At 40.7% G+C, this 23,991-nt stretch overlaps 2 protein-coding genes across 3 annotated transcripts; both read right to left on the reverse strand.

Moving 5' to 3' along the window:
* Window positions 1-1,782: 1,782 nt before the first annotated feature.
* TCEAL3 (transcription elongation factor A like 3) lies at window positions 1,783-5,448 on the reverse strand. The gene is given in 4 exon segments (XM_037059425.1): window positions 1,783-2,231; window positions 2,233-2,787; window positions 3,139-3,219; window positions 3,222-5,448. Coding segments are annotated over 4 exon segments (762 nt in total). The 5' UTR covers window positions 3,285-5,448; the 3' UTR covers window positions 1,783-2,168.
* Window positions 5,449-13,606: 8,158 nt separating this feature from the next.
* On the reverse strand, window positions 13,607-16,505 carry TCEAL4 (transcription elongation factor A like 4). 2 transcript variants are annotated; one of them, XM_037059426.1, is made up of 3 exons: window positions 16,389-16,505; window positions 15,748-15,814; window positions 13,607-15,403 (listed from the first exon to the last, which is right to left on the reverse strand). In XM_037059426.1, the coding sequence occupies exon 3, from the start codon at window positions 15,374-15,376 to the stop codon at window positions 14,711-14,713; it is 666 nt and encodes a 221-aa protein (XP_036915321.1). In that variant the 5' UTR covers window positions 15,377-15,403; window positions 15,748-15,814; window positions 16,389-16,505; the 3' UTR covers window positions 13,607-14,710. The 2 variants fall into 2 exon arrangements, with proteins under 2 accessions (XP_036915321.1, XP_036915322.1); XM_037059427.1 differs by having other exon boundaries at window positions 13,607-15,398; window positions 16,389-16,503.
* Window positions 16,506-23,991: the final 7,486 nt, after the last annotated feature.

Consider the following 23,991-nt stretch of genomic DNA (forward strand, 5'->3'; position numbering starts at 1 on the left):
CTCATTTTCAAAATATTTTGGTTTTCCTATGACCTTTGCTTTTCCCTATATTTTTTAGAATCCTATTTTGCTGAGATTTCTATTTGGACAGCATTGAGTTTGTAGATCAATTTTGGAGAGAATTATCATACTAACACGATTAAATTAATAAATGATGAATTTCTCTAAACTCAGAGAGCTCCTCATTCAATCATAGTGTGTCAACTACAAAGTAAGGAATATCAAAGTGAATAAGAACAAGTCTGTTTTGAAAAAGGAACATACTGGTGGATTAAATAAAAATGCCTCCCATTGGGAGTTTTTAATATTTTCAAGAGTGCTATACCCTTTTCAGTTGGAATTGGTTTGGAATGGGATGGAATTTGGATATTTGGATATTTTCAGCTTGAAACTTGGTTGTGTAACCTTCTGTGATTATGTGTGAACAAGTCCCTTGCTTTTGTATAGCAAGCCAGCCAGAATTTTTTGAAATATTTTATTTATTTATTTTTAGAGAGAGGGGAAGGGAAGGAGAAAGAGTGGGAGAGAAACATCAATGTATGGTTGCCTCCCATGTGTCCCCTACTGGGGACCTGGCCTGCAACCCAAGCATGTGCCCTGACAGGGAATCGAACCAGCAGCCCTTTGCTTCACAGGCCTGTGCTCAATACACTGAGCTACACCAACCAGGGCTTTTAAAAAATATATTTTATTTATTTATTCCAGGCAGAATTTTTAGAGAGTAACTACACTAAGAAAGGTATGTAAATTTAGATATGGTTTCCCTGGGGTACTGCAGAGTTTGTTCAAATTACCATCCATTGCATGGTCCATAGATTAGTCTCAGGATACAGCCCCCAGGGCCCCCCAAATATCTGAGTCTTATTAAAGGAAAAGAAACTATGAGCAAGTATAAAATTAACTAAAAATATTAATGATTATGTAATACAGTGGGTCCCTAGCAGCCCTGTGGCAGTACCATCTGGATGGGTGCAAGTCTGAAGGTGGGAAGCAGGCTTTACCTACATTCCTGTAGGAGTGAAATAGGACCTTTGGCACTTTGAAGAGTATAGGGAATCAGAGGACCTTTATCACCATGAGAAATCCATCATATCAATACCTGTCAGCAGAGGGTACAAGGCACAGCAGAACAGGAGTGCACAGTGGATTTGGTAGTATCCAGAGATAGGTGGTACCTCTTCTCAGGTACTTGGACTTGTTCCTGGTCACAGGTTAGATCTACCTCCAGCTCTCCTTTTAGTGTCTGCCAGGGTCCAGAGTCCAACTACTGCAAAGGAGCCAGCCCAACATAGCTCACAAATTCAGTTCCCCATCTGATCCACTCAAAAATCTATGAGACATTTTATTCCCATTTCACAGACTACAAGGCTGACCCTTACAGTATTGGATATGTTATAACCACCAGGTTGATTCCTGTAGCTATAAGCCCTATAGATAATGTGTTCTACCTCTCATTTTGCATTCTGACAAGAATTTTAAGTATTTTCATTGCCTTCATAAGTTCACTGAACATTTCAATTGTTTACTATGTATTGATTTTTGGATTTCTTTTTTATTATGACAAACAGAATCCATATCCTTTAGGAAAAAGTAGAGATTAGTGAGCAAAGCAAAGGGATCACAGATGGAGCCGTAGGACAATGAAGGACCCAGGAGAAGGGACATCAGTGCCCCTGACATGGTTACAACTAGGAGGTGACAAGGGGTTAAACATGCCTGCAGAGGAATGGCATGGAGGTACCTAACCATCAGGTGGACTCGTTTTTGAGTACAGGAAAGACCTCTTTTTGGCTACCATGCAGGAAAAACTATTGCCTGCTTTTTAGTGTACACACTTTCAGAGTTTCCTCTGTGCACAAATGCATTAGGCAACCAATTACAGTTTTACAAAAATGAGCCAACGCTATATATGATTCTGAAAAGTTTTTTCTTTATTGTTTTACAAAATACCATGAACACTTCTTCCATACACATAGGTTAAAATCCCCTACTGAAACTGAGAGCACTGAAACTTTGATCCTTTTGGATCAAAAGGTTGTTGGTATCAAGGGCAACACCTAAAGCAAAGTATCAGCTTAAGGTTAGAGCACATCACATGGCAAAGGACCACCAGGAGAGCAGGGGTGGAATATTCCCATCAAAGATATCAGAATTGATGTCCAAGGGTATTAAAGATATTGAATATCATGTAAGCCCCTTTGGCCCCTGCCTCTGCCCCTCACTCCCCCGATAGATACCCAGTAAGCCCCTTGGCACACATGGATCCTGTACATTTCTTTGCATCCAATGAAAAACACTCAACGAGTGGTTCTGTTTTTTCCTTGGCTCTTCCTGAGCCCTTAACACATCTCCACATTCTGTCATCATCTCCTCACTACCCAAGTGCCTTTCTTGTAAGTCCTCCTGATAGTCCTTGGGAGAATCATCCATTCCCCTATTTTCTTGCTTTGCTTTCTGGAGCACATAATCTTCGGCCAGCCACTTTTCAACAGCCCATGGCTGGATCTCTAGCTTGGCCTGGAGTTCTGGTTTGGCCTCACCATGTGGGTTTCCCTCACTTTCAGATTTGCCCTGCTTTTCTTATTTAATCTTGTCATCTGGCTATCCCTCTTCCTGGTACTTCCCTTTGTGCCTTGGCTTCTCCTCAACTCCTGGCTTTTCTTCCTCATTTGAGTTTCCTTCATCTTCTATATCTACTTCATCTTCTGGCTTTCCCTCATTTTCCAGCTTTCCTTTATTTTCACTGTAGAGTTTTTCCACATTGAGATATCTCCTCTTTTGCCTATTCTGGGGAGTGGGGCAGAGTTGGGTTGGGGAGAGGAGAGAAAGATGAGACAAGGGAGACTGAGGGCTGGGGGTAAAGTGCAGGCTCAGATAGTACTAGAATCTAGCTGGTGGTCAGGATTCCCCTGACCCTGCCTTCAGTCACACTTTTCTCCACTGTTCCTCCCTCACCCATGAGCCAACCATTTCTTTGGCAGGCCTTGTCATCTTCTGTACCAACCTTCAGTGTGGCAGGGTGTGTGTATATTATATGTGGAGGTATGATGGGCAGTGGAGTCTTAAAATTTTGCCTAACCTGTGTCCTCCACCATCACCCCCAGTCCACGTCCAGTGTGCCTTTCCATTTTCATTGACCTGCAGGGATTCTGGACAGTTTCTTCCTTTTCTAGCCTTGTAGAACACTGGGGTCAGACTCGCAGACCTGCAGACAGTCGAGATAGGGGCAGTGGCTGCATGCTAAGTAAACTGCTATCCCTTTCCTGAACCTGGGCTCGCCACATCCATTACCCTCTCCTACCTGCCCCACACCACATCCCCATATGTTTTCAGGCCTGTAGCACCAGAGCAGGATGATTTCCAAACTATTTGAGCCCCTGTGTCCACCACCCCTACAGGCAAACAAACCCAAACTCACCATTTTTTTCCTGAAGGTATTTCCCCACAGGTGAAGTGTGAGGGGGAGTTATGTCCAGAATAAACCTGTTTCACTGTCACCCACTGGCTCAAAAGCTGATGGAGAGCCCTAGCCCTAGCCAGTGTGGTTCATTTGGCTGGAGCATCCTCGGGTAAACTGAAAGGTAGGGTTTGATTTGGAGTCAAGGCACGTGCCTAGGTTGCGGGTTGTCTACTTATTGGGGCTTACACAAGGGCAACAGATGGAAGTTTCTGTCTCATATGGATGCTTTTCTCTCCCTCCCTCCCTCCCTCCCTCCCTCCCTATCTCTCTCAAATCAATAAGCATGTCCGGGGTAAGGATTTAAAGAAAAGTATGGAGGGGAGCAGAAGTGGGGCACTGAGGAGGTGGCGGGGCCTATGATAGGCTCCTTCCTTATCACCAGCCTGGCCATCGCTGTCCCCCACCTACCCCACCTCTGGAATTCCTTTGCCTTGCCCCTGCTCCTGGGTCTATCCTGAATCTACTCTGGCCCCTGCCCAGGCCACAGGCTATACCCACCTCCACAATGACCTGCAGGTGCCAGGCCAGGCCCACACTTTCTTCAGCTGCTGGAAGCCCGCTTGTCCCTTGTCCTCTGCCCCCCCGCAGCTCAGGGTGCTAATACTGCCTGGGCAATGGGAGCTGATGGTGGGCGCCCAGTGGGTCATGTGAGCACTGCATCACCCCAGCTCACCCCCCCCATCCCAAGGGACCTGTCTACTTCAACAGGGGCTGGAGTTGGGGGGGGGGTTGGTAATGGCAATGGGAGAGTCACCAACACAGCATGAGGCTGCTGATCACAGGTGCTTTATCTTGTGCATCTCAGGTTTCTGTCCAGCATCTCTGTGAGATGCCCATTATAGCCAGTTCTGACAGCTGATCACAGGGAAGGTACCTGATTTCCCTAAGTGCCCAGGAACTGAGCCCCACAGTCAGCTTTTAAGGCCAGCTCTGCTTGACTGGAGTCCAGTGGTGGTGCCTGCCAGGAAGCTGTGCTGCCACCTTGAGTAGGGAATTCCTGGGCCTCCTCTCTACTCAGTCCACACATACTCTCTTCAGGGTGATTTCCCTCTAAGCACAGGTGATTCCCAAGTTACACCTCCAGGCTATTGCCTCCCCTGAGGTTAAGACCCATTTTCTTGCCTTCACACCAGCAATATAGAAATGTATATTTTCGAACACATCTTCTAACATAAAGTGTGACATACTTTTAAATTTCCATTAATATGAGAGAAGCTTCTCAATGGCGTTTATTTTGCATTTCTCTGTTTAATGATAATTTCAACACCATTGTAAGTGTCTTTCAATGTTTTTTCACATTTCTATTGGGTTGCTGGTCTTTCTCCCCTCGTTTTCAAGTCTTCATACATTAACTATATTAGACCCTTATCTATTACATGTGCTGCAAATATCTACTTCCAGTTTGTTAGTTGCTTTTTGACTTCATGGTATATTTTTGCCATTCTTTTAAAAAAGTAATCAAATTTATCATACTTTTTATTGCATCTAGTTTTTGATTCATTTTTAAGACTCTTTTTTTCTATATGAGGTCAAAAAGGAATTTACCAATTTTTTTAGTACTCATATGGTTAACTTTATTTGTCTTGAGGATGTCTATTAAAGAATAAAGGTTAAGGAATAAACCAGTGCCAAACTGAGTTGAATCAAAAGCTGACTCAAGGCAGTAGAGTAATAAAAATCAACACCCAAGGCCCACTGAAAGGAGAGGGATTTCCTAACAAACCATCACCCATATGATGCTATTAACCTCAATGTTTCACTTTAAGGGTAATTATAACCTGAAAATAAAGTAGCCCTACAAAGTCTTTGAGCTTGGCTTTGCAACATTTAGGTGGGCTTTGAACACAGATTATGGTAGTTCCAGACAGGAAGCATCCTTAAAGTCCTGGCAAACAAAATCTTCTCTGGAGTAAGATTCCATTATCCTGCCCTGGCTGGTGTAGCTCAGTGGATTGAGTGTGAGCCTATGAACCAAACAACTGCAGTTCGATTCCCAGTCAGGGCACGGGCCTGGGTTGCAGGCCAGTTCCCAGCAGGGGACGCACGAGAGGCAGCCATACATTGATGTCCCTTCCCCTCTAAAGATATATAAATAAAATCTTTTTAAAAAGTTCCATTATCCTAGTCCTCAAATTCTTTCAATAAACAATTGTTCAGGTACAATGTCAACATACAAAATTAACCAGAAATAGCCTTGACCAGTATGGCTCTGTTGGTGAGCATTATCCTGCAAGGCAAAAGGCTGCCAGTTTGACTGCTGGTCAGGGCACATGCCGAGGTTACAGGTTCAGTCCTGAGTCATGGCACCTCCTACTGGAAACTGATTGATGTTTCTCACATCAATGTTTCTCTCCCTCTCTGTCTCCCTCCCTACCCCTCTCTTTAAAAATAAAAATCTTTTAAAAAGAAGTAAATAACCAGGACATGTGGTCACAATAAAGGTGTAAGTAGACACATGCTTTGCCTCCTTGTGCAACAACAAAAAGACTTACAACTCAATCTCGAAAACAAATAAGACCCAGAACTGCCAGAAAATCAAACTATAGAAGTCTGACAACCAAAGATTTAAAGCAGCCATAATCATCCAGACAGGGTAGGAGGGGCAAAGATGTGGAGAGGCAAGGAGATAGTGTGACATGTAGAGGCAGCTGCGGTGGCAAAGGAACAGGCATGGGCAGTCCCATATTGATGTGTGGTAGATAAAATTCAGGAGAGATACCTTGGGAACAAGGGATCTGAGCCCCAGGCCAGACCACACAGCCCAGGATTCCAGAGCTGGGAAGATAAATTCCCTTAACTTCTCGCTGTAAAAACCAGTGGGGGTTGGGGTGGCAGAAAAAACTGCTGGATTTTCAGGAAACTTCACTTAAAGGGCCTTCATAGTCTTAAAACATATGAAAACCCACCCACTGTGGGATTCAATACCAGGACAACAGCTGGAAGGGTGACAGGCACATATGAGGAGTGGGTGAAGTGACTGAAAATGGGGAGAAGCCAGGCAGTAGCACAGTCCCTCTTTGAGTCCTCCTCTCACACACAGCCACAAAGCAGTGAAGCAGGTTGCCCCACCCTGGGGATTACCTGAGGCTCCGCCCCACACAATTTACAGGTGCCTTTCACAGGGAGCTAAAGTAGTTCTTCCTAATACACAGAAACAAACACAAGGAAGTTACCAAATTGAGGAGACTAAGAAATATGGCCCAAATGAAAGAACAGAAAAAAAATGGAGACAGCCAATGTATCAGACGGAGAGTTCAAACCACTGGTGATCAAGATGCTCAAAAACTCATCAGGTACAGAAACAATATAAAAGAAGAAATGAAAATTACACTTAGTGAAATTAAGAAAAATCTACAGGGAACCAACAGTAAAGGAGAGGAAGCCAGGATTCAAATTAATGACTTTGGCCCTGGCTGGTGCAGCTCAGTGGATTGAGCGCGGACCTGTGAACCAGACGATCAAGGTTCGATTCCCAGTCAGGGCACATGCCTGGGTTGCAGGCCAGTTCCCTGCAGGCCAACTCCCAGCAGGGGACACACAAAAGGCAACCATACATTGATGTTTCTCTCCCTCTCTCCTTCCCTTCCCCTCTAAAGATAAATAAATAAAATATTTAAAAAAAACAAATTAATGACTTTGAACATAAGGAAGAAATAAACATTCAACCAGAACAGAAAGAAAAAACAAGAATTAAAAAAATGAGGATAGTATAAGAAGACTCTGGGACATCTCCAAAAGTACCAACAACCAAAACATAGGGATGCCAGAAGAGACAGAGAAAGATTGAAAAAATAATGGAAGAAAACTTCTCTAATTTGGTGAATAAAATAGACATACAAGTCCAAGAAGCACAGTCCCAACCAAGCTGGACCCAAAGAGGATCACACCAAGACACATAATATTTAAAAAGCCAAATGTTAAATATAAAGAGAGAATCTTAAGCAACAAGAGAAAAGCAGATAGTGAGCTACAAAGGAGTACTCATAAGACTATCAGCTAATTTCTCAAAAGAAACTTTGCATTCTAGAAGGAACTGGCAAGAAGTATTCGAAGTGATGAAAAGCAAGGACCTACAACCTACATTACTCTATCTGGCAAAGCTATCTTTTAGAATGGAAGGGCAGATAAAGTGCTCCCAGACAAGGTAAAGCTAGAAGATTTCATCATCACCAAGCCATTATTACATGAAATGTTAAAGGGACATATTTAAGAAAAAGAAAATCAAAACTATGAACATTAAAAAAGCAACAAATTCACAACTATCCAAGTGAACCTGAAAACAAACAAACAAACTAAGCAAACAACCAGAGCAGGAAAGAATCATAGGTATGGTGGTTATTTGAAGGATTATCAGCAGGGAGAGGGGAGGGGAAGAATAGTGGGAAAGGTGTAGGGATTAAAAAGCATTAGTGGTAGGTACAAAATAGGGGGATGTTAAGAATAGTATAGGAAATGGAGAAGCCAAAGAACTTACCTATTTGCACAACCCATGGACATGAGCTAACAACAAAGTGGGGGATTATTGGAGGGAAGGAGGGTACCAGGCAGAAGGGGGCAAAGGTAGAAAATGGGTACAACAGTAATAACATAACTAATAAAATATACTTAAAGAATAAATCACCAGAAACACAAAGAAAAAATACATCATTAAGTAAGAAGTAATATAGATAACAGGTAACACAAACAGATCCATTAGTTTTGAATGATCAGAAACAGACTATCAAACCACAATACTTTGCATATTCAGATAAATAAAATCCAATCTTGAAAATTCAACAGGGAATTAGAAACTAAAAAAAGGTGAATAAAACAAATGGAAATTCTAAAACTAAAAAATAACTTAGCTGAAATTAGAAACTCAATGGATGGCTTTAACAGCAAATTAAATACAAATTACATAGTTTGAGAATTAAAAAAATGAAATTATGTTCAGAACAAACTATTCATAAGGCTGAGCAAGTAGTCAAAAAGATGGGAAATTGAGATTGGAGGGTATAATAAAGCCTAAATGTTTTTTATTGAATTTATTGGGGTGACATTGGCTAAGAAAAATTATATAGATTTCAGGTATACAATTCTAAAATATAACATTGGTGTATTGCATTGTGTGTTTACTGCTCAAGGTCTAACACGTGTTTAATTGGAGTTCTGAAAGTAAAAGAGAAATGGAACTGGTCAGAGGCAATATTTGAAGATACTAATGGCTCAGGATTTTTCAGAACTGATGACAGATATTGATCCATAGGTCCAAGAAGTCCAACATACCCCAAACAGAATAAAAAAACCCTTATGCCTAGATGCATGATACTGAAATTGCATAGAATCAAAGACAGAGAAAATCATAAAAGTAACCAGAAAGAATAGAGTATGGCTTCAAAAGAACAAGTTTAGCTGATTTCTGGCTTCTCAACAGCAACAACGGAAGCATGAAGATGGTAGAAAAATATCATTAGTGTCTTTAAAGAAAATAAATGCCAAGCAAGAAATTGATAACCAGCAAAAATACCCTTCGGAAATGAAGGTGTAATTTATAGAACATTCTGTCCAACATTAGAATACACTGTTTTCAAGCTCACATAGAACGTTAATCAAGAGAGTCCATATTCTGGGTCATAAAATACACCCTAGCAAATTTAAAAGAATAGAAATCATAAAACAATGCTCTTAATATAATTAAATTAGAAATCAATAATGGATAGATGGAAAACCCAAATATTTGGAAATTAAGCAGCACACTTATAAATAACATGTGAGTGAAATAATAATTCTCAAGAGAAATGTAAAAATATTTTGAATAAAAAAGCAACTTAACCAAAATTTGGGGTATGTAGCAAAACTAGTGCTTAAAGGGAAATTCCTAGCTTAAATGAGAAAAGAAGATCTAACATCAATAACCTAAGTTTTCCCTTGGAAACTAAAGAAAGAACAATGATGTAAGCCTAGAACAAGTAAAAGAAAAAATAGAGAAGAGAACAATGAAAGTGAAAACAAGAAAACAGAAAATTATCAAAACCCAAAACTGGCTCTTTGGAAGATAAATAAAATTCATAAATCTTGCCAGGGTAACCAAGAAAAACGAAAGATCTAAATTAACAATATCAGATTACTATTTTCAAAGAGGAAAGCATTTGTAACATGGAGACCTGGCATTCACCACCTTAACCAGGTGATTAAACCTAGGATTACCAAGCTGACATCAGGTACCCACTTATTTGATGCAGTAAGAACTATATAACATCACTTCTGGTCACATTTTTTTTTGTCAAAAATGAGGAAGCAAATCAGAATGTGGACATTCTGTAGGGCAACTGGCCTGGACTCTTCAAAAAGCCATTGCTATGAAAAGTAAGAACAAAGATAAGGGGACTGTTCTGGATTTGGAGTAATAAAAATTCAATGTGTGCAAACCTTGATTGGACCTGGATTTTTATCTTGAAGAAAAAGATTATTAAAGAAATTTTGAGAACAACAAAAAAAAAAACAGTATCAGAAATGAAAGTGGGGCCCTGGCTGATGTGGCTTGGTTGATTGATTGCCAGCCTGTGAACCAAAGGGTCGTTGGTTCGATTCCCAGTCAGGGCACGTGCATGAGTTGTAGGCCAGGTCCCCAGTAGGGGGCTCTAGAGAAGCAACCACACATTGATGTTTCTCTCCTTCTCTCTAAAAATATAAATAAAATTTAAAAATTAAAGAAAAATTGGGGTTATCACTCCTGATCCTCTGGACATTAAGAAGATAATGAAGGAATACTATAAATAACTCTATGGGTACATATTGGATAACTTAGATGAAATGAACCAATTCCTTGAAATATACATACTAAAACACACAGAAAAAATAAACTGAATAGCCCTCTATCTATTAAAAGAAATTGAATCAATAATTAACAACCTTCCAAAGATAGACATCACCAGGACCAAATTCCACAAAACATTTAAGGAAGAAATAATACCAGCTGTCCACAATTTCTTCCACAAAACAGAAGTAGAGAGTGTATTTGACTTATCCTCCGAGGCAAGTATTATTCTAATTCCAAAAGCAGAGGCATCACAAGAAAGACCTGGCTGAGTAGCTCAGTTAGTTAGAGTGCCATCACACATGCCAAGGTTGTGGGCACAAGAGAGACAACCAGTAAGTGCATAAAGAAGGGGAACAAATCAATGTTTCTCTCCCTCTCTTCTTCTCTGTCTAAAGTAAATAACTTTTTAAAGATTGTTTTTATTTATTTTTAGAGAGAGGGAAATGGAGAGAGAAAAAGAGGGAGAGAAACATCAATATGAGAGACAAACATGGATCAGTTGCCTCTCACATGCCCCCAACTGGTGACCTGGCACAAAATCCAGATATGTGCCCTGACTGGGAACCAAACCGGTGACTATTTGGTTCACAGACAGGCACTCAATTCACTGAGCCACACTGGCCAGGGTTAATGTCAATAAATTTTTTAAGACACCACAAGAAAGGAAAAATACAGACTAATCTCTCATAAACAGACACAAAATCTTCAACAAAATATTAACAAATCAAATCCAACAACATATAAAAGAATCACATGCTTAACAGTGTAACTTACTCCAGGTTTATGAGGCTGACTCAACATGTGAAAATTAATCAGTATAATCCACCATTAACAGACTAAAGAAAAATCACATGATCTTATCACTTGATGTATAAAAAACAACGGACAGAATCCAATACTCATGCATGATAAAAGCTGTCAAAGCAGAATTAGAGGGGAACTTCCTCAATTTGATTTTTCAAAAATCTACAAGAAGTCTACAACTAGTATCATACTTGATAAGAAAAAGGACACTTCACTCTAAGAGCAAGAACAAGACAAGCATGTCCTTTCTCATTGCCCCTCTTAGAAATTATACTGGAAGTCCTAACTAGTGCAATAAGACCAAAGAGGAAATAAAACATATACATATTATGCCCTGGCTGGTGTAGCTCAGTGGATTGAGTGTGGGCCTACGAACCAGATGATCGCGGTTCAATCCCCAGTCAGGGCACATGCCTGGGTTGCAGGCCAGTTCCCAGCGGGGGACACAAGACAGGCAACTATACATTGATATTTCTCTCCCTCTCGCCTTCCCTTCCCCTCTAAAAATAAATGAATAAAATCTTTAAAAAAACATATACATATTAGAATGGAGGAAAACAAAACTGCCTCTATTTGCAGACGACATGAAATGTCTATGTAGAAAATGCCTAAACACTGGCAAACTCTGGGCCCCAGGCAGGATGTAAGGTTAATACACAAAAGCCACTTACTGTTCTATATACCAGCAGTGAACAATTGGAATTTAAAACTAAAAAATATGGTTTATAACAACACTCCTAAAATGCAGAATGTAACAAAAGAATGTATTAAAAATATGAACCAACCTCACTGAGAGGGATGGGGGACTAAGGTGCTGACATAAGTTTGGAAATGAGTAAAGACCAAAGGCAAACTTTTCTCTGTATATAAATACAAATATACATAGATTATATACCCATACATCTCCTTGCTCTGTCAACTCAGAGGGCCTAGAAGCAATGACATCCAAATAGTAATGAGTATACCCAGCACCCAGATTCTGGTTTTTAATACCATTCTCCAACCAATGGTACCAAGGATCATTGGAGAAATATCTGATTCTAGAACTTGGACAGGAAATATAGAGGATTAGAGCATCTTATAGTGCCTGCCGAAAATAAAGTGTGAAGCACACATACACAAAATAATGAGGGTATGTGAAATACTGGTGGACACAAAAGGCAACTGAAGGAGCTCCCAATGACCAAAGTCAGAACAACTGGAGCAATGAAAACAAAAAATAGTAGATTATAATCTAAAGTATAAAACAAATGAGTCCATGCTGATAGAATACATTAATAAAAGGTGGCAAAGTCAAATATCCTGTGCAGAATACCAAATACTGTATTTTGCCATTCACTAATGCACAACCACAGGTTTGGTGCACATTGTATGTGGAATAATTATACCCATGTATAATGTGCATCCTTATTTTTCCCTCAGAAATTTCTGCAAAAATGTGTGCAAAATACACAGCAAATACAGTACATTTTGTAGATACTCTGCCCTCAAAGAGGTAGAATACTTCACTCCTGAAGTGTGGACTGTGCATAGTGACTTTCTTCCAAAGAGTATATAGTATGGACAGGGAGATATAAGAGTAAGTTTACCATGGAGAATCCTGGCAAACACTAACTCTGCCAGGTGAACAAAATTAACAACAGTGACAATACTCATAGCATGTACTATTTATGTTTACATGATGTGATGAGACTGGCACTTTACATCTGGGTCCTCTTCTTAAAAGCACTTAATCCCGTGTAATCACAAGAAAAAAACAGCAAACCAAAATTGAGGGACATTATACAAAATACCTGATCAGTACTTCTCAAGGGTGTCAAAGGCATCAAAAACAGGGAGTCTGAGAAACTATCATAGCCAAGAGGAGCCTAAAGGAACATGATGACTAAATGTAAGGTGGTGTTCTAGATGGGATCATGGAATAGAAAAAGGACACTTGGGAAAAACTGAGGAAATCTGAATAAAGTATGTACTTTGAGTCCTGGCTGGTGTGGCTCAGTGGATTGAGCACCAGCCTCTGAACCAAAGGGTAGCCAGTTCAGTTCCCTGTCAGGGCAAAAGCCTGGGTTGTGGGTTCAGTCCCTGGATGGGGAGTGTGCAAGACGCAACCAACTGATGTTTCTCTTGCACACTGATGGTTCTCTACCTCTCAAGAATTAAATAAATAATATCTTTAAAAAATATGTACATTCATAAATAATAATGTATCAATTAGTTCACTGTGGCAAATGCACCATATTAACTCAAATGTTAACAGGGGATATTGAATATGGGGTCCACAGACCTCCATACCATTTTAGCAATCATTCTATGAATCTACAACTATCATAAGTTTATTTTAAAATTTTAATAAAACTTTTAAAATAAAAATAAACTTATTTTATCCACTTATAAAAATATAAGCCAAAAAAGGCTAATGAAAAATGGGGCATGGGATGAGGGTGGGAATTGCATAGGCCTGTTGAATTGGTAAGGCAGGGCTTAAAAGAAATTTCTTGGGAGACAATTTCCTCTAAGATAAAAAGAGTCAGCAGATAAGAGACTAATAGAAGATAGCACAGTATCTGTTTACTCAGATTTTTTTCTCCTGGCTCAATGTCCAGTATCCCAATCCAGTGGAGATGGCTATATGCAAACACACATATAAACCAACAAAAAACTTGGAAAGGAGTATTTTGTACACATTTATAAAATATTAATGCCCAAGTGACATTTGGTTTACCACCCACCTGAATTAACGTTAGCTTTACTGCAGGTAAAGAATTCTCCACCCTTCTGGTGAGACACTGTGTTGCTTTACTTCATCATGGTCTCCAGCCCAGCAGCAATATGGGCCTTAGGAGGGTATAGGGCACATGAGAAGAGGCACAGTGCCCAAAAGATATGGCATTACCCAGCAAAGAATGGTGCCTACTTTCCAGCTGTCTGGAGTTATTCCTGGACACAAGTAGAACCTCTCTCAGTCCTCTCCCAAACATGAAAAACAGAGAGAAGTTAGGGGTGCTGATACTGCTACTGCTGAGGAGGGTAGTAGTCAGCCCAACACAACTTACACACTCAGTATCTCATCTATCTTCTCCACAGTCCTGGAAAGCAAGTTTTACTCACAATTCACAGATGACAAGGCTGTCCCTTGCAGCAATGTACCTGTAACTGTCTGGTTGATTCCTCCACAACTTTGAGTCCCAGAAGTAATGTATTATCATTTCACACCCTGACAACAGGAATTTTAAGTGTCTCCATGGCCTTCATAAACTCACTGAACTGTTCATTTGATTGTTTGGTACTGTTTTCCTATTTTCATCTTTCATTATTTTCATGATGAAAGTAATATAAACAATAGTATTACCCACAGATAACCACTGTTAATCTTTTAGTAGACACAGCATTTAGTTTTTTCTGTACCTATATCACTAGGTAAATATCTTTGCAGTTATATAAAAATGGACTGATGCTATATATATGGTTCTGCAAACTGTTTTCTTTTTAATTTTACAATGCACCATAAACATTATTCCATGCAATGGATGAAAATCTACTACTGAAACATAGAGAGCTGCAGTTGGATAACGAGGATGACAACTAAAGCAAAGTATTAATTAGCATATGGTTAAAGCCCTGGGCCTGGCAAATGCCTACTACGGGCACTATACAAAAGGAATGTCTTCAAAGCCTCTTTGTGGGGCCCTACAGCCACCCCTGAGTTCCCTTGGGCCCCTTGGGTGGAAGGGGTCCTGTAAACTTTTCTGCATCCACATAAACCCCCCCAATTTCTGTCTGGTTTTCTTTACCTCATCCTCTACCCTAGCCATCTCATCAAATTCTCTTATCATCTCCTCATTGCTCAAATGCATATCGTGTATGGCCTCTTTGTATTCTTTGAGGCACTGAGCCAGCCCCTTGTTGGTTTTTCTTTTGGCTTTCCTGGGTACATCATCCCCAGCTGGGCGCTTTCCTGCAGCCCTTGGTTCAATGGCTGGTTTTCCTTCTTCTTTGGGCTTTCCCTCACTCTCAGATTTTCCTTCTTTTGATTTTCCCTCAACCTCTGGTTTCCCGTGGCCCTCTGACTTTCCCTCTGTCACCGGATTTCCCTCGTCTTTTGGCTTTCCCTCCTTCTCTGGTTTTTCCTTATCCTCTGGTATTTCCTCATCTTCTGTCTTTTCCTTGTTTTCTATCTTTCCCTCATGTTCTAATGTTTCCTTGTTTTCCAGAGCATGCGTTACTTCTGGCTTTCCTGCATTCTGAGGCTGTTCGTTTTCCATGTTTTCTTGGATCTCAGGCATTCCTTCATTTTCACTGTAGAGTTTTTCCATGTTGAGACGTCCCCTCCTTTTCCTGTCCTGAGTAGGGGTGGGGGGAAGAGGAGACACATAGGAGATAAGGGAGACTGAGGGCTTGGGGTTAGAATGCAGGTCTGGATAGTACTGGCATACTGCCCCTTGTCAGAGTTCCCCTGATCTGGCCCAGCCCTCCCCAGGCACCCTTTCCCCACCATTCCTTCCACAAATGTGAGCCAACCATTTCTCTGGCAAGCCCTGCCATTTTCTCTGTTTGCTTGGTGAGGCGGAGTGTGTGTGAATGTGTTGGGAGGCGGACAGTGGGGCCCCAAATTTTGCTGGGGCAGTGCCCTCCACATTCCCCACACCTCCGGGGCTCTGTCGAGCGACACCCCTCCTTCACTCACCCGCGGGAATTTTGGAGAGGTTCCTTCTTTTCTAGCTTAGCAGAGTGCTAAGAACAGACACGCAGACCTGCAGTCACACAGAAAATAGGAGCCGGGCGTTTGGTGGATGCAGAGGGACTCCAGTCCCTTTTCCTGAATCGCAGCCCTAATCACCCGACGTTTTCCTTCCCCACCTCCTCCGTCCTCCGCACCCCAGACGCCATTTCTTTTCTTGCTTCCAGCGCCAGATCAGGATATTTTCCACACTAATTTCGGATCTCTGCGTCCTTCTCCCCAGGAGGCAACTCGACTCCCCACCCTTGAAGCCAATTTTTTTCTCTATGCACAGAGTAGGAGGGGGGGTTATCTCCACTGTCTCACTGCCAAGGAGCCCCCAGCTTACCACCAGCTCCAAAATGGACGGAGGTCAGCGAGGAGAATGTTCGGAAAAGGGGGAATTGGGTACTGTCTGCCTTCCCCAACCTCCACCCGTCGGCCGCTAGCTCCTTCTTAGTCATTTCCCCACCGCCATCTCTATCTATACAGCGACCCTCTTCCCTCGACTCCGACCCCATCTCCAACCATTTTCCTTCCCGTGCCCATTCCTTCTAACCCATTCCAGGGTTCCAGAGGCAGCGACAAAAGCCCTCGCTCGCACTCACCTGAAAGAACCTGGAGCAACAATTAGGAGCCTGTAGACAGTTCAGGGTCTGTTTGCAGCTAAAGTAGCCTGGACCCGGACTAGTGCCCACAACAGCGCCCAGGAGGTCACGTGAGCCTACGTCACTGGAGTCCCGCCCAGTGACAACTCCGTCCATTATCCGGCATCTGTCAGCCACACACTGCCTGTCTCCGGCGGATCCCCCTTTACCTCTCTGGGACCTTTTGTCCTTTACCTCTTCTTGAGAAGCTGGTCAAAGAAAGAATTTCAATGAAAACAGCTTTATTTTTCAATACTTTGGGCGATCCAGGGGAAGAGTGTTCACAATGTTGCTCTTAAATAATTCCATTGAAAGAACATAGACCAACCCGATGAAATAGTGTGAATGTGAATTTTAATATTGTACAAATAGTAGAATGTTGCATTTAGAAAAAAATAGAAAAATATTCCCTTCAAAATGAAATGCTCCTTTTTTTTTCTGACATGCACAAATTTTCTAACGAATTAGTATTTAAATCTAAATGAAAGTATATTTGAAGCAGAATAAAAGAATGATTAAATATAACACAGACAATGACCAGACCATACCTGACAATAAAACTGTGATCCACAAGTTCTGTAGCAAGCAACTCAGGAAGCCAAACCACAGCCTCTGCTTCAAACCTCAGGATTCAATCAATGACTGCAGTCAACCCAATCATATGAAATTGCTTGCTTATAGTTAGCGTTCCTCCACTTTCCCCGTGCCAACAACCTCCAGTCAGGCCTGAAGTCTTCCATGCTTTCATTCTAAAGCTTTTCCATTCCACTGTCTGCCTTTACATCTCTGCCAAACCCGAGTGATACTAGCTGACTCTCTTGCTATAAGATGTCCTGGATAAGTAACCTCCATTTCTCCATAGGCTTTTTTTGTGTGGAAGGCTTTTTAAAAATATAATAACAAAGAGATGAAGGTGTAAGGAAAATAGTGATAGCTTTAATTACATTAAACTGTGGACTAGATTTGTTGAGGGATTGGGAAACACATGCACTCTTCCCTACCCTTGTTAAGTGTATTGGTAAAATTTTTCTGAAGGGCAATTTTATATATTGTTTTTTTTAAAGATTTATTTATTTATTTATCTTTAGAGGGGAAGGGAAGGAGAGAGAAGGAGAGAAATATCAATGCATGGCTGCCTCCCGTGAGTCCCCTGCTGGGAAGTGGCCTGCAACCCAGGCATGTGCCCTGACTGGGAACTGAACCACGATCACGTGGTTCGCAGGCCCGCAATCAATCCACTGAGCTACGCCAGCCAGGGATATATATTGTTTAAAAATAAAAACACTTCATATTTTGGCTCAGTATTCTACTTCTAATATTTACCCAGGTAGATAATTAAGAACTTGTTAAAATATAATCTTATGTTTTATAATATTTTATATTTTAAAATTCCCATAACAATTGTTTATTATACATTTATTCTCTGCTGGAACTAGGGCTATAGGAGCAATTCTATAGGCTTTATTTATAATGGAAAAAGTAGAACATCACAATTGTCTATCAGTACAGATTTAGTTACATAATCTTCTCAATACATTTGTTTACCCTGATTATTTTTGGATGTTTGTTTTAGAAAAATAATTAATCTTTTTTGTGTCAGGTGCTCAATACACAATAAATATGATTATTAACTATCCATAATCCCAAATTACTCTGGGTGGTGGGATACAATGTGTAACCACAGGATGTGGTATTGCCCTCTAGAGATTGTCATCTAGGTGCCAGATACTGTGCTATCTACATGATTTTAGATGGTATGTGTTTCACATTTCAAGGCAGCAGAATGATTTATAAATCTACAATCTTAACTCAGTTTAGTACTGCTGTAAGCATAGTAAGAGGAATAAAACAGAGCCCACTAATATCCCCAAGTATAAAAGGGCCTAATACATGGTAAAGAAGAATTTATGATCAGTTGTAAAATATAGGTTATTACAAAAATTATGTTTATTATATTAGTTAGTTAAAGGAAAGTAACCTTATTTTCTGATATACCCTGAAATTCTTTTCAGAGTAAACAAGAAAAATGAAATAAAAGGGCATCCATGTTGGAAGGAAGTAAAACTATCTTTATTTGCAGATGACCTGCTTTTGTATACAGAAAATCTCAAGGAATATACCAAAGAACTATGAGAACTAACAAATTCAGTAATGTAGCAGAAAAACTATTAAAATTATTGAAAAAAATTAAAGAATAACTAAATAAATTGAAATAGAGCCTATGTTCATAGATAAAAGGCTTAAGATTGTTAAGATGGGCGGTATTTCCCAAACTGATCTACAGACTCAACTGATCATAATCTCTATGAAAATCTCAGCTGTTTTCTTTGCAGAAATTGACAAACTGATCCCAAAAATTCATATGGAAAAGCAAGGAACTCAGTAGACAATCTTGGAAAAGAACAAACTTAGGGGCCTCGCATTTCTAGATTTCAAAACTTATTATAAAGCTACAGGAATCAAGGCAGTATAGTAATGGCATAAGGACATATAGGCCAATGGAATAAAATTGAGAGTCTGGATAAACCCTTATGTATACAGTCAATTGATTTTCAACCAGAGTGCCAAGACAATCCAATAGTGAAAGAATAGTTCTTTCGAAATTGATGCTGAGACAACTAGCTATCCACATACCAAAAATTGTATTTGGACCCCCACATCATGCCATATACAAAATTTACTCAAAATAAATCCAAGTCCCAAATGTAAGAGATAAACCTCTTAAGCTCTCAGAAGAAAATATATGTGAAATTTATTATCTTGGATTAGGCAATGGTTTCTTAGTTGGGACACCAAAAGCTCAAGCAACAAAAGAACTATAGGTAAACAGGACTTCACCAAAATGCAAAACTTTTGTGATTTAAAGAACACCATTAACTTCCACCAAGATGGAGGCATAGGTGGAAACACTGTGCCTTCTCCCACAACCAAGTTTGAATACAACAAAGGTTTGGAGAACAAAGACACAGCAAAAACCGAGAAAACTGAGTTATACGGAAGTCCGACAACCACTAACCGTTCAATGGGGATGGTAAGAGGGGCAGAGCCAGCAGTGAGCAGGGTCAGGCAGGACAGATCCCCCGACCTAGGCCCGCAAGTGGCCCAGACCCAGTCAGGGTGTGGGGCAGACTGACCTCGGTCGCACATTCGCGCACAGTGAGACGGACCACACAGGCCCCAGGGGGCGAGGGCTGATGGCGGTGGCACAATTGCGTGCAGTGGGACGAAACGTGTGGGACCGGTGACGGTGGCAGCTGCGGCACCTGTCGGGGCCACAGCAGGAGACGGCAGACCGGTCGACATTGCTCCTCTCTGACCATGCCCCCACATACAGCGTCACAACCCAGCGACTTAGTTACCCTGCTCTGGTGAACACCTAGGGCTCCGATCCTGCTACGTAACAGGCATGAACAGCCCAAAAGATGGCGCAAGAAGAACTCAAAGTCCCAGAGCCAATAACTCTCAGTGACCGAGAAATTGCCAGCCTCTCAGAAGCACAATTCAAGACACTGTTTATCAGGATGCTCACAGAACTGGTTGATTATAGTCACAAATTAGAGGAACATATGAAGGCTAAACTAATCGAAATGAAGGGAGATGTCCAGGAAACCAATAGCAATGGAAAGGAAACTGGGACTCAGATCAATGGAATGGACCAGAAGGAAGAACAAAACATCCAACCAGAAAGGAATGAAGAAATGAGAATTCAAAACAATGAGGAGAGGCTTAGGAACCTCCAGGACATCTTTAAACATTCCAACATCCGGATTATATGGGTACCAGAAGGGGAAGAGGAAGAGCAACAAGTGGAAAACTTATTTGAACAAATAATAAAGGAGAACTTTCCCAGTCTGGCAAAGGAAATAGACTTCCAGGAAATCCAGGAAGCTCAGAGAGTCCCAAAGAAGTTGGACCCAAGAAGGAACACACCAAGGCACATCATAATTATATTAGCCAAGACTAAAACGAAGGAGAGAATCCTAGAAGCAGCAAGAGCTAAGGGGACAGTCACCTACAAAGGAGTACCCATCAGACTGTCAGCGGATTTCTCAAAAGAGACCTTACAGGCAAGAACGGGCTGGAAAGAAGTATTCCAAGTCATGAAATCCAAAGACCTACAGCCAAGATTGCTTTATCCAGCAAAACTTTCATTTAGAATGGAAGGACAGATAAAGTGCTTCTCAGATAAGGTCAAGTTCAAGGAGTTCATCATCACCAAGCCCTTATTATGTGAAATGCTAAAGAGACTTATCTAAGAAAAAGAAGATAAAAATATGAACAGTGAAAGGACAGCAAACTCACAGTTATTAACAACCACACCTAAAACAAAAGCAAACCTAGAGAACAGCTAGATTAGGAGTAGAACCATAGAAATGAAGAACACATGGAGGGTTAGCAACAGGGGAGTGGGAGGAGGAGAAGTGGGGAGAAGGTAGAGAAAATAGCATAGATGGTAGGTAGAAAATAGATAAGGGGGAGGGCGAGAATAGTGGGGGAAATATAGAATCTAAAGAACTTGATGGCCCTGGCTGGTGTAGCTCAGTAGATTGAGCACGGGCCTGCAAACCAGAGGATCGCGGTTCGATTCCCAGTCAGGGCACATGCCTGGGTTGCAGGTGGGTTCCCTGCAGGCCAACTCCCAGCAGGGGACACATGAAAGACAACCATACATTGATGTTTCTCTCCCTCTCTCCTTCCCCTCTAAAGATAAATAAATAAATAAAATCTTTAAAAATTTTTTAAAAAAAGAATCTAAAGAACTTGAGACACGTGGTTATAAACTAAGGGGGGAGAATGGTGGGGGAGGGAGTGTGTGGGGGGAGGGAGTGTGTGGGTGGAGGGGAATGAAGGGGGGGAATAGAACAAGTGTAGTGGTATAATCAATAAAATATATTTTAAAAAAAGAACACCATTAAGAAAGTGAAAAGACTACCCGCAGAATAGGAGGAAAAAATGAAAGTAATGTATCTGATAAGGGACTTATATCTGGAATATATAGAGAACTCTTACTGCCTCGACCTCCATGGGGAGGAAGTCCCTGGGGGGGGTTGATGGGAGATGAAGAAAGACACAACACAGACAGTTTAAGGAAAAGTGGGGGCCAGGTGGCACATTGTCCTCTGATGGAGAGACAATGACTCTGAACATGGTTCTCGAGTTTATTTTATAATGGTTAATTGGATAAAACTCAGGGATGTTTCACAGGCTCAGGGAAAACCTGCAGGCATAATTGCTCCATTCCCAGGCTTTCTGAATGATAAATATTTCTTCTGCAAAAGTTACAGTCGCATTCAGCTAAAGCTTGTGGTTGACTACCTAACTATCTCCTTCTTAACCCCTGCGGGTTCTGGCTGTAGGACACCAGACTTCACCATCCTCCACATCTTACAACTCAAATTTTTAAAAACCCAAATAACCTGATTTAAAAATGGGCAAAGACACTTACAAAATGAGTCATGTAATGTATAGCATAAAAAACATGGTCAATAATAACATAATAACTTTGCGTGATGACAGATTGTTATTAGAGTTATTGTGGTGATCACTTTATAAGGTATATACATGTCTAATCACTATGTTGTACACCTGAACCTAATTTAATATTGTATGTCAGCTACAATTTAAAAATAAATTTTAAGTCCTGGCTGGTGTAGCTCAGTGGATTGAGTGCGGGCCTGTGAACCAGAGGATCGCGGTTCGATTCCCAGCCAGGGCACATGCCTGGGTTGCAGGCTGGTTCCCTGCAGGCCAACTCCCAGCAGGGGGCACACTAAGGGCAACCATACATTGATGTTTCTCTCCCTCTCTCCTTCCCCTCTGAAGATAAATAAATAAATAAAATCTAAATAAATAAATAAATAAATAAATAAATTTTAAGAAAGTGGGTAAAGTATCTGAATTGATATTTCTACAAAGAATATACGTATGGCCAATAAGCATGATATTCCACGTCACTAGCCATCAGGGAAATGCAAACCAAAAGTACAATGAGATACCACTTTATATACTTAGGGTATATATAATCAAAAGGACAAATGCTCTGGCTGGGTAGCTCAGTTTGTTGGAGCATCATCCTGATGCACCAAGGTTGTGGGATTTGATTCGAGATCATGGCTCATACAAGAATCAACCAATGAATGTGAAAGTTTTTCTCTCTCTCCCTTCCTCTCTGTCTCCCCTTCTCTAAAAATCTATTTTAAAACCTTTTAAAAAGGACAGACAATAACAGGTGGTGGCAAATATGTGGAAAAATTGGAGTCACACAGTGATGGTGGGTATGTCAAATACTACAGCCACTGTGGAAAACAGCCTGTGTGGCAGTTTCTCCAAATATTAAAGATTCAATTACGATATGACTTGAAATTTCCCCTTCTATGTTTTTCCGCAAAAGAAGTAAAAAATATGACCATAAGGGAAATGAAAAAATTCCCCATATGAAAACTTGTGTCCAAATATTCTTGGTGGCATTATTCATAAGAATTAAAAATGGAAATATCCCAAATGTCTATCACACGATCAATGAATCAAAATTAGTATAGCCATGGCCATGGCTGGAAGACTTGGAACATGATCTTGTGCACCAAAATATTGCAGCTTGATCCCTAGTTAGGGCACATATCTAAGTTGTGGGTTCAATTCCTGGTCAGAACATGTATGTCAGGCAACTAATCTGTATTTGTCTCTCATATCAACATCTCTCTGTCTCTCTCTTAGCCTCTTCTTCTCTCCCTAAGATCAGTAAACATATCCTTAGGTAAGGATTAAGTAAATAAATAAATAGCCCTGGCAGGTGTGGATCAGTGGGTTGAGTGTTGGCCTGTGAACCAAGGGGTCACTGGTTCGATTCTTATTTAGGACACGTGCCTGGGTTTTGGGCCAGGTCCCCAGTAGGAAGCATGTGAGGGGCAACCACACATTTATGTTTCTCTCCCTCTCTACCTTCCCCCTCTGTAAAAATAAATAAATAAAATCTTTTTTAAAAATCACCTTAAAATAAATAAATAAAAACAAAATGGTATATCCATGTAATGGAATATTATTTGGCAATAAAAATGGGATGAAGATCTGATACATTCTAAAACATGGATGAACCTGATAACACTGTGTTAAGTGAAAGAAGTAAAAAAGAAGTCATTCACAAAAGACCACATATGATATGATTCCATTAATATGAAATGTCTACAATAGGCATATCCAAAGAGACAAAAGTGGATAAGTAGTTTCCTAAAGCTCAGGGGGAAGATAGGGTGAAATGGGTAGTGACTGCTAATGGGTATAAAGTTTCTTTTGGAAGTGATAAAAATATTCTAAGATTGTGGTGATGGTGGCAAAATTCTGTAAATAACTAAAAACCATCGAAGGGGACTTCCAGTCAAGGTGGAGGCATTAAGTAGATACACTTTGCCTCCTCACATAACCAAAAACAAGGACAACAACAGATTTAATAACAAAAAACAACCAGAACTGCCAGAAAATTGAACTGTATGGAAGTCCAACACCGAGGAGTTAAAGAAGAAACTTTCATCCAGACCAGTAGGAGGGGCAGAGACAGGCAGCCAAGGTG

Source organism: Sturnira hondurensis, unplaced genomic scaffold (assembly GCF_014824575.4).
Source record: "Sturnira hondurensis isolate 20B ecotype Veracruz unplaced genomic scaffold, ASM1482457v3 Scaffold0010857, whole genome shotgun sequence".
NCBI lineage: Eukaryota > Metazoa > Chordata > Mammalia > Chiroptera > Phyllostomidae > Sturnira > Sturnira hondurensis.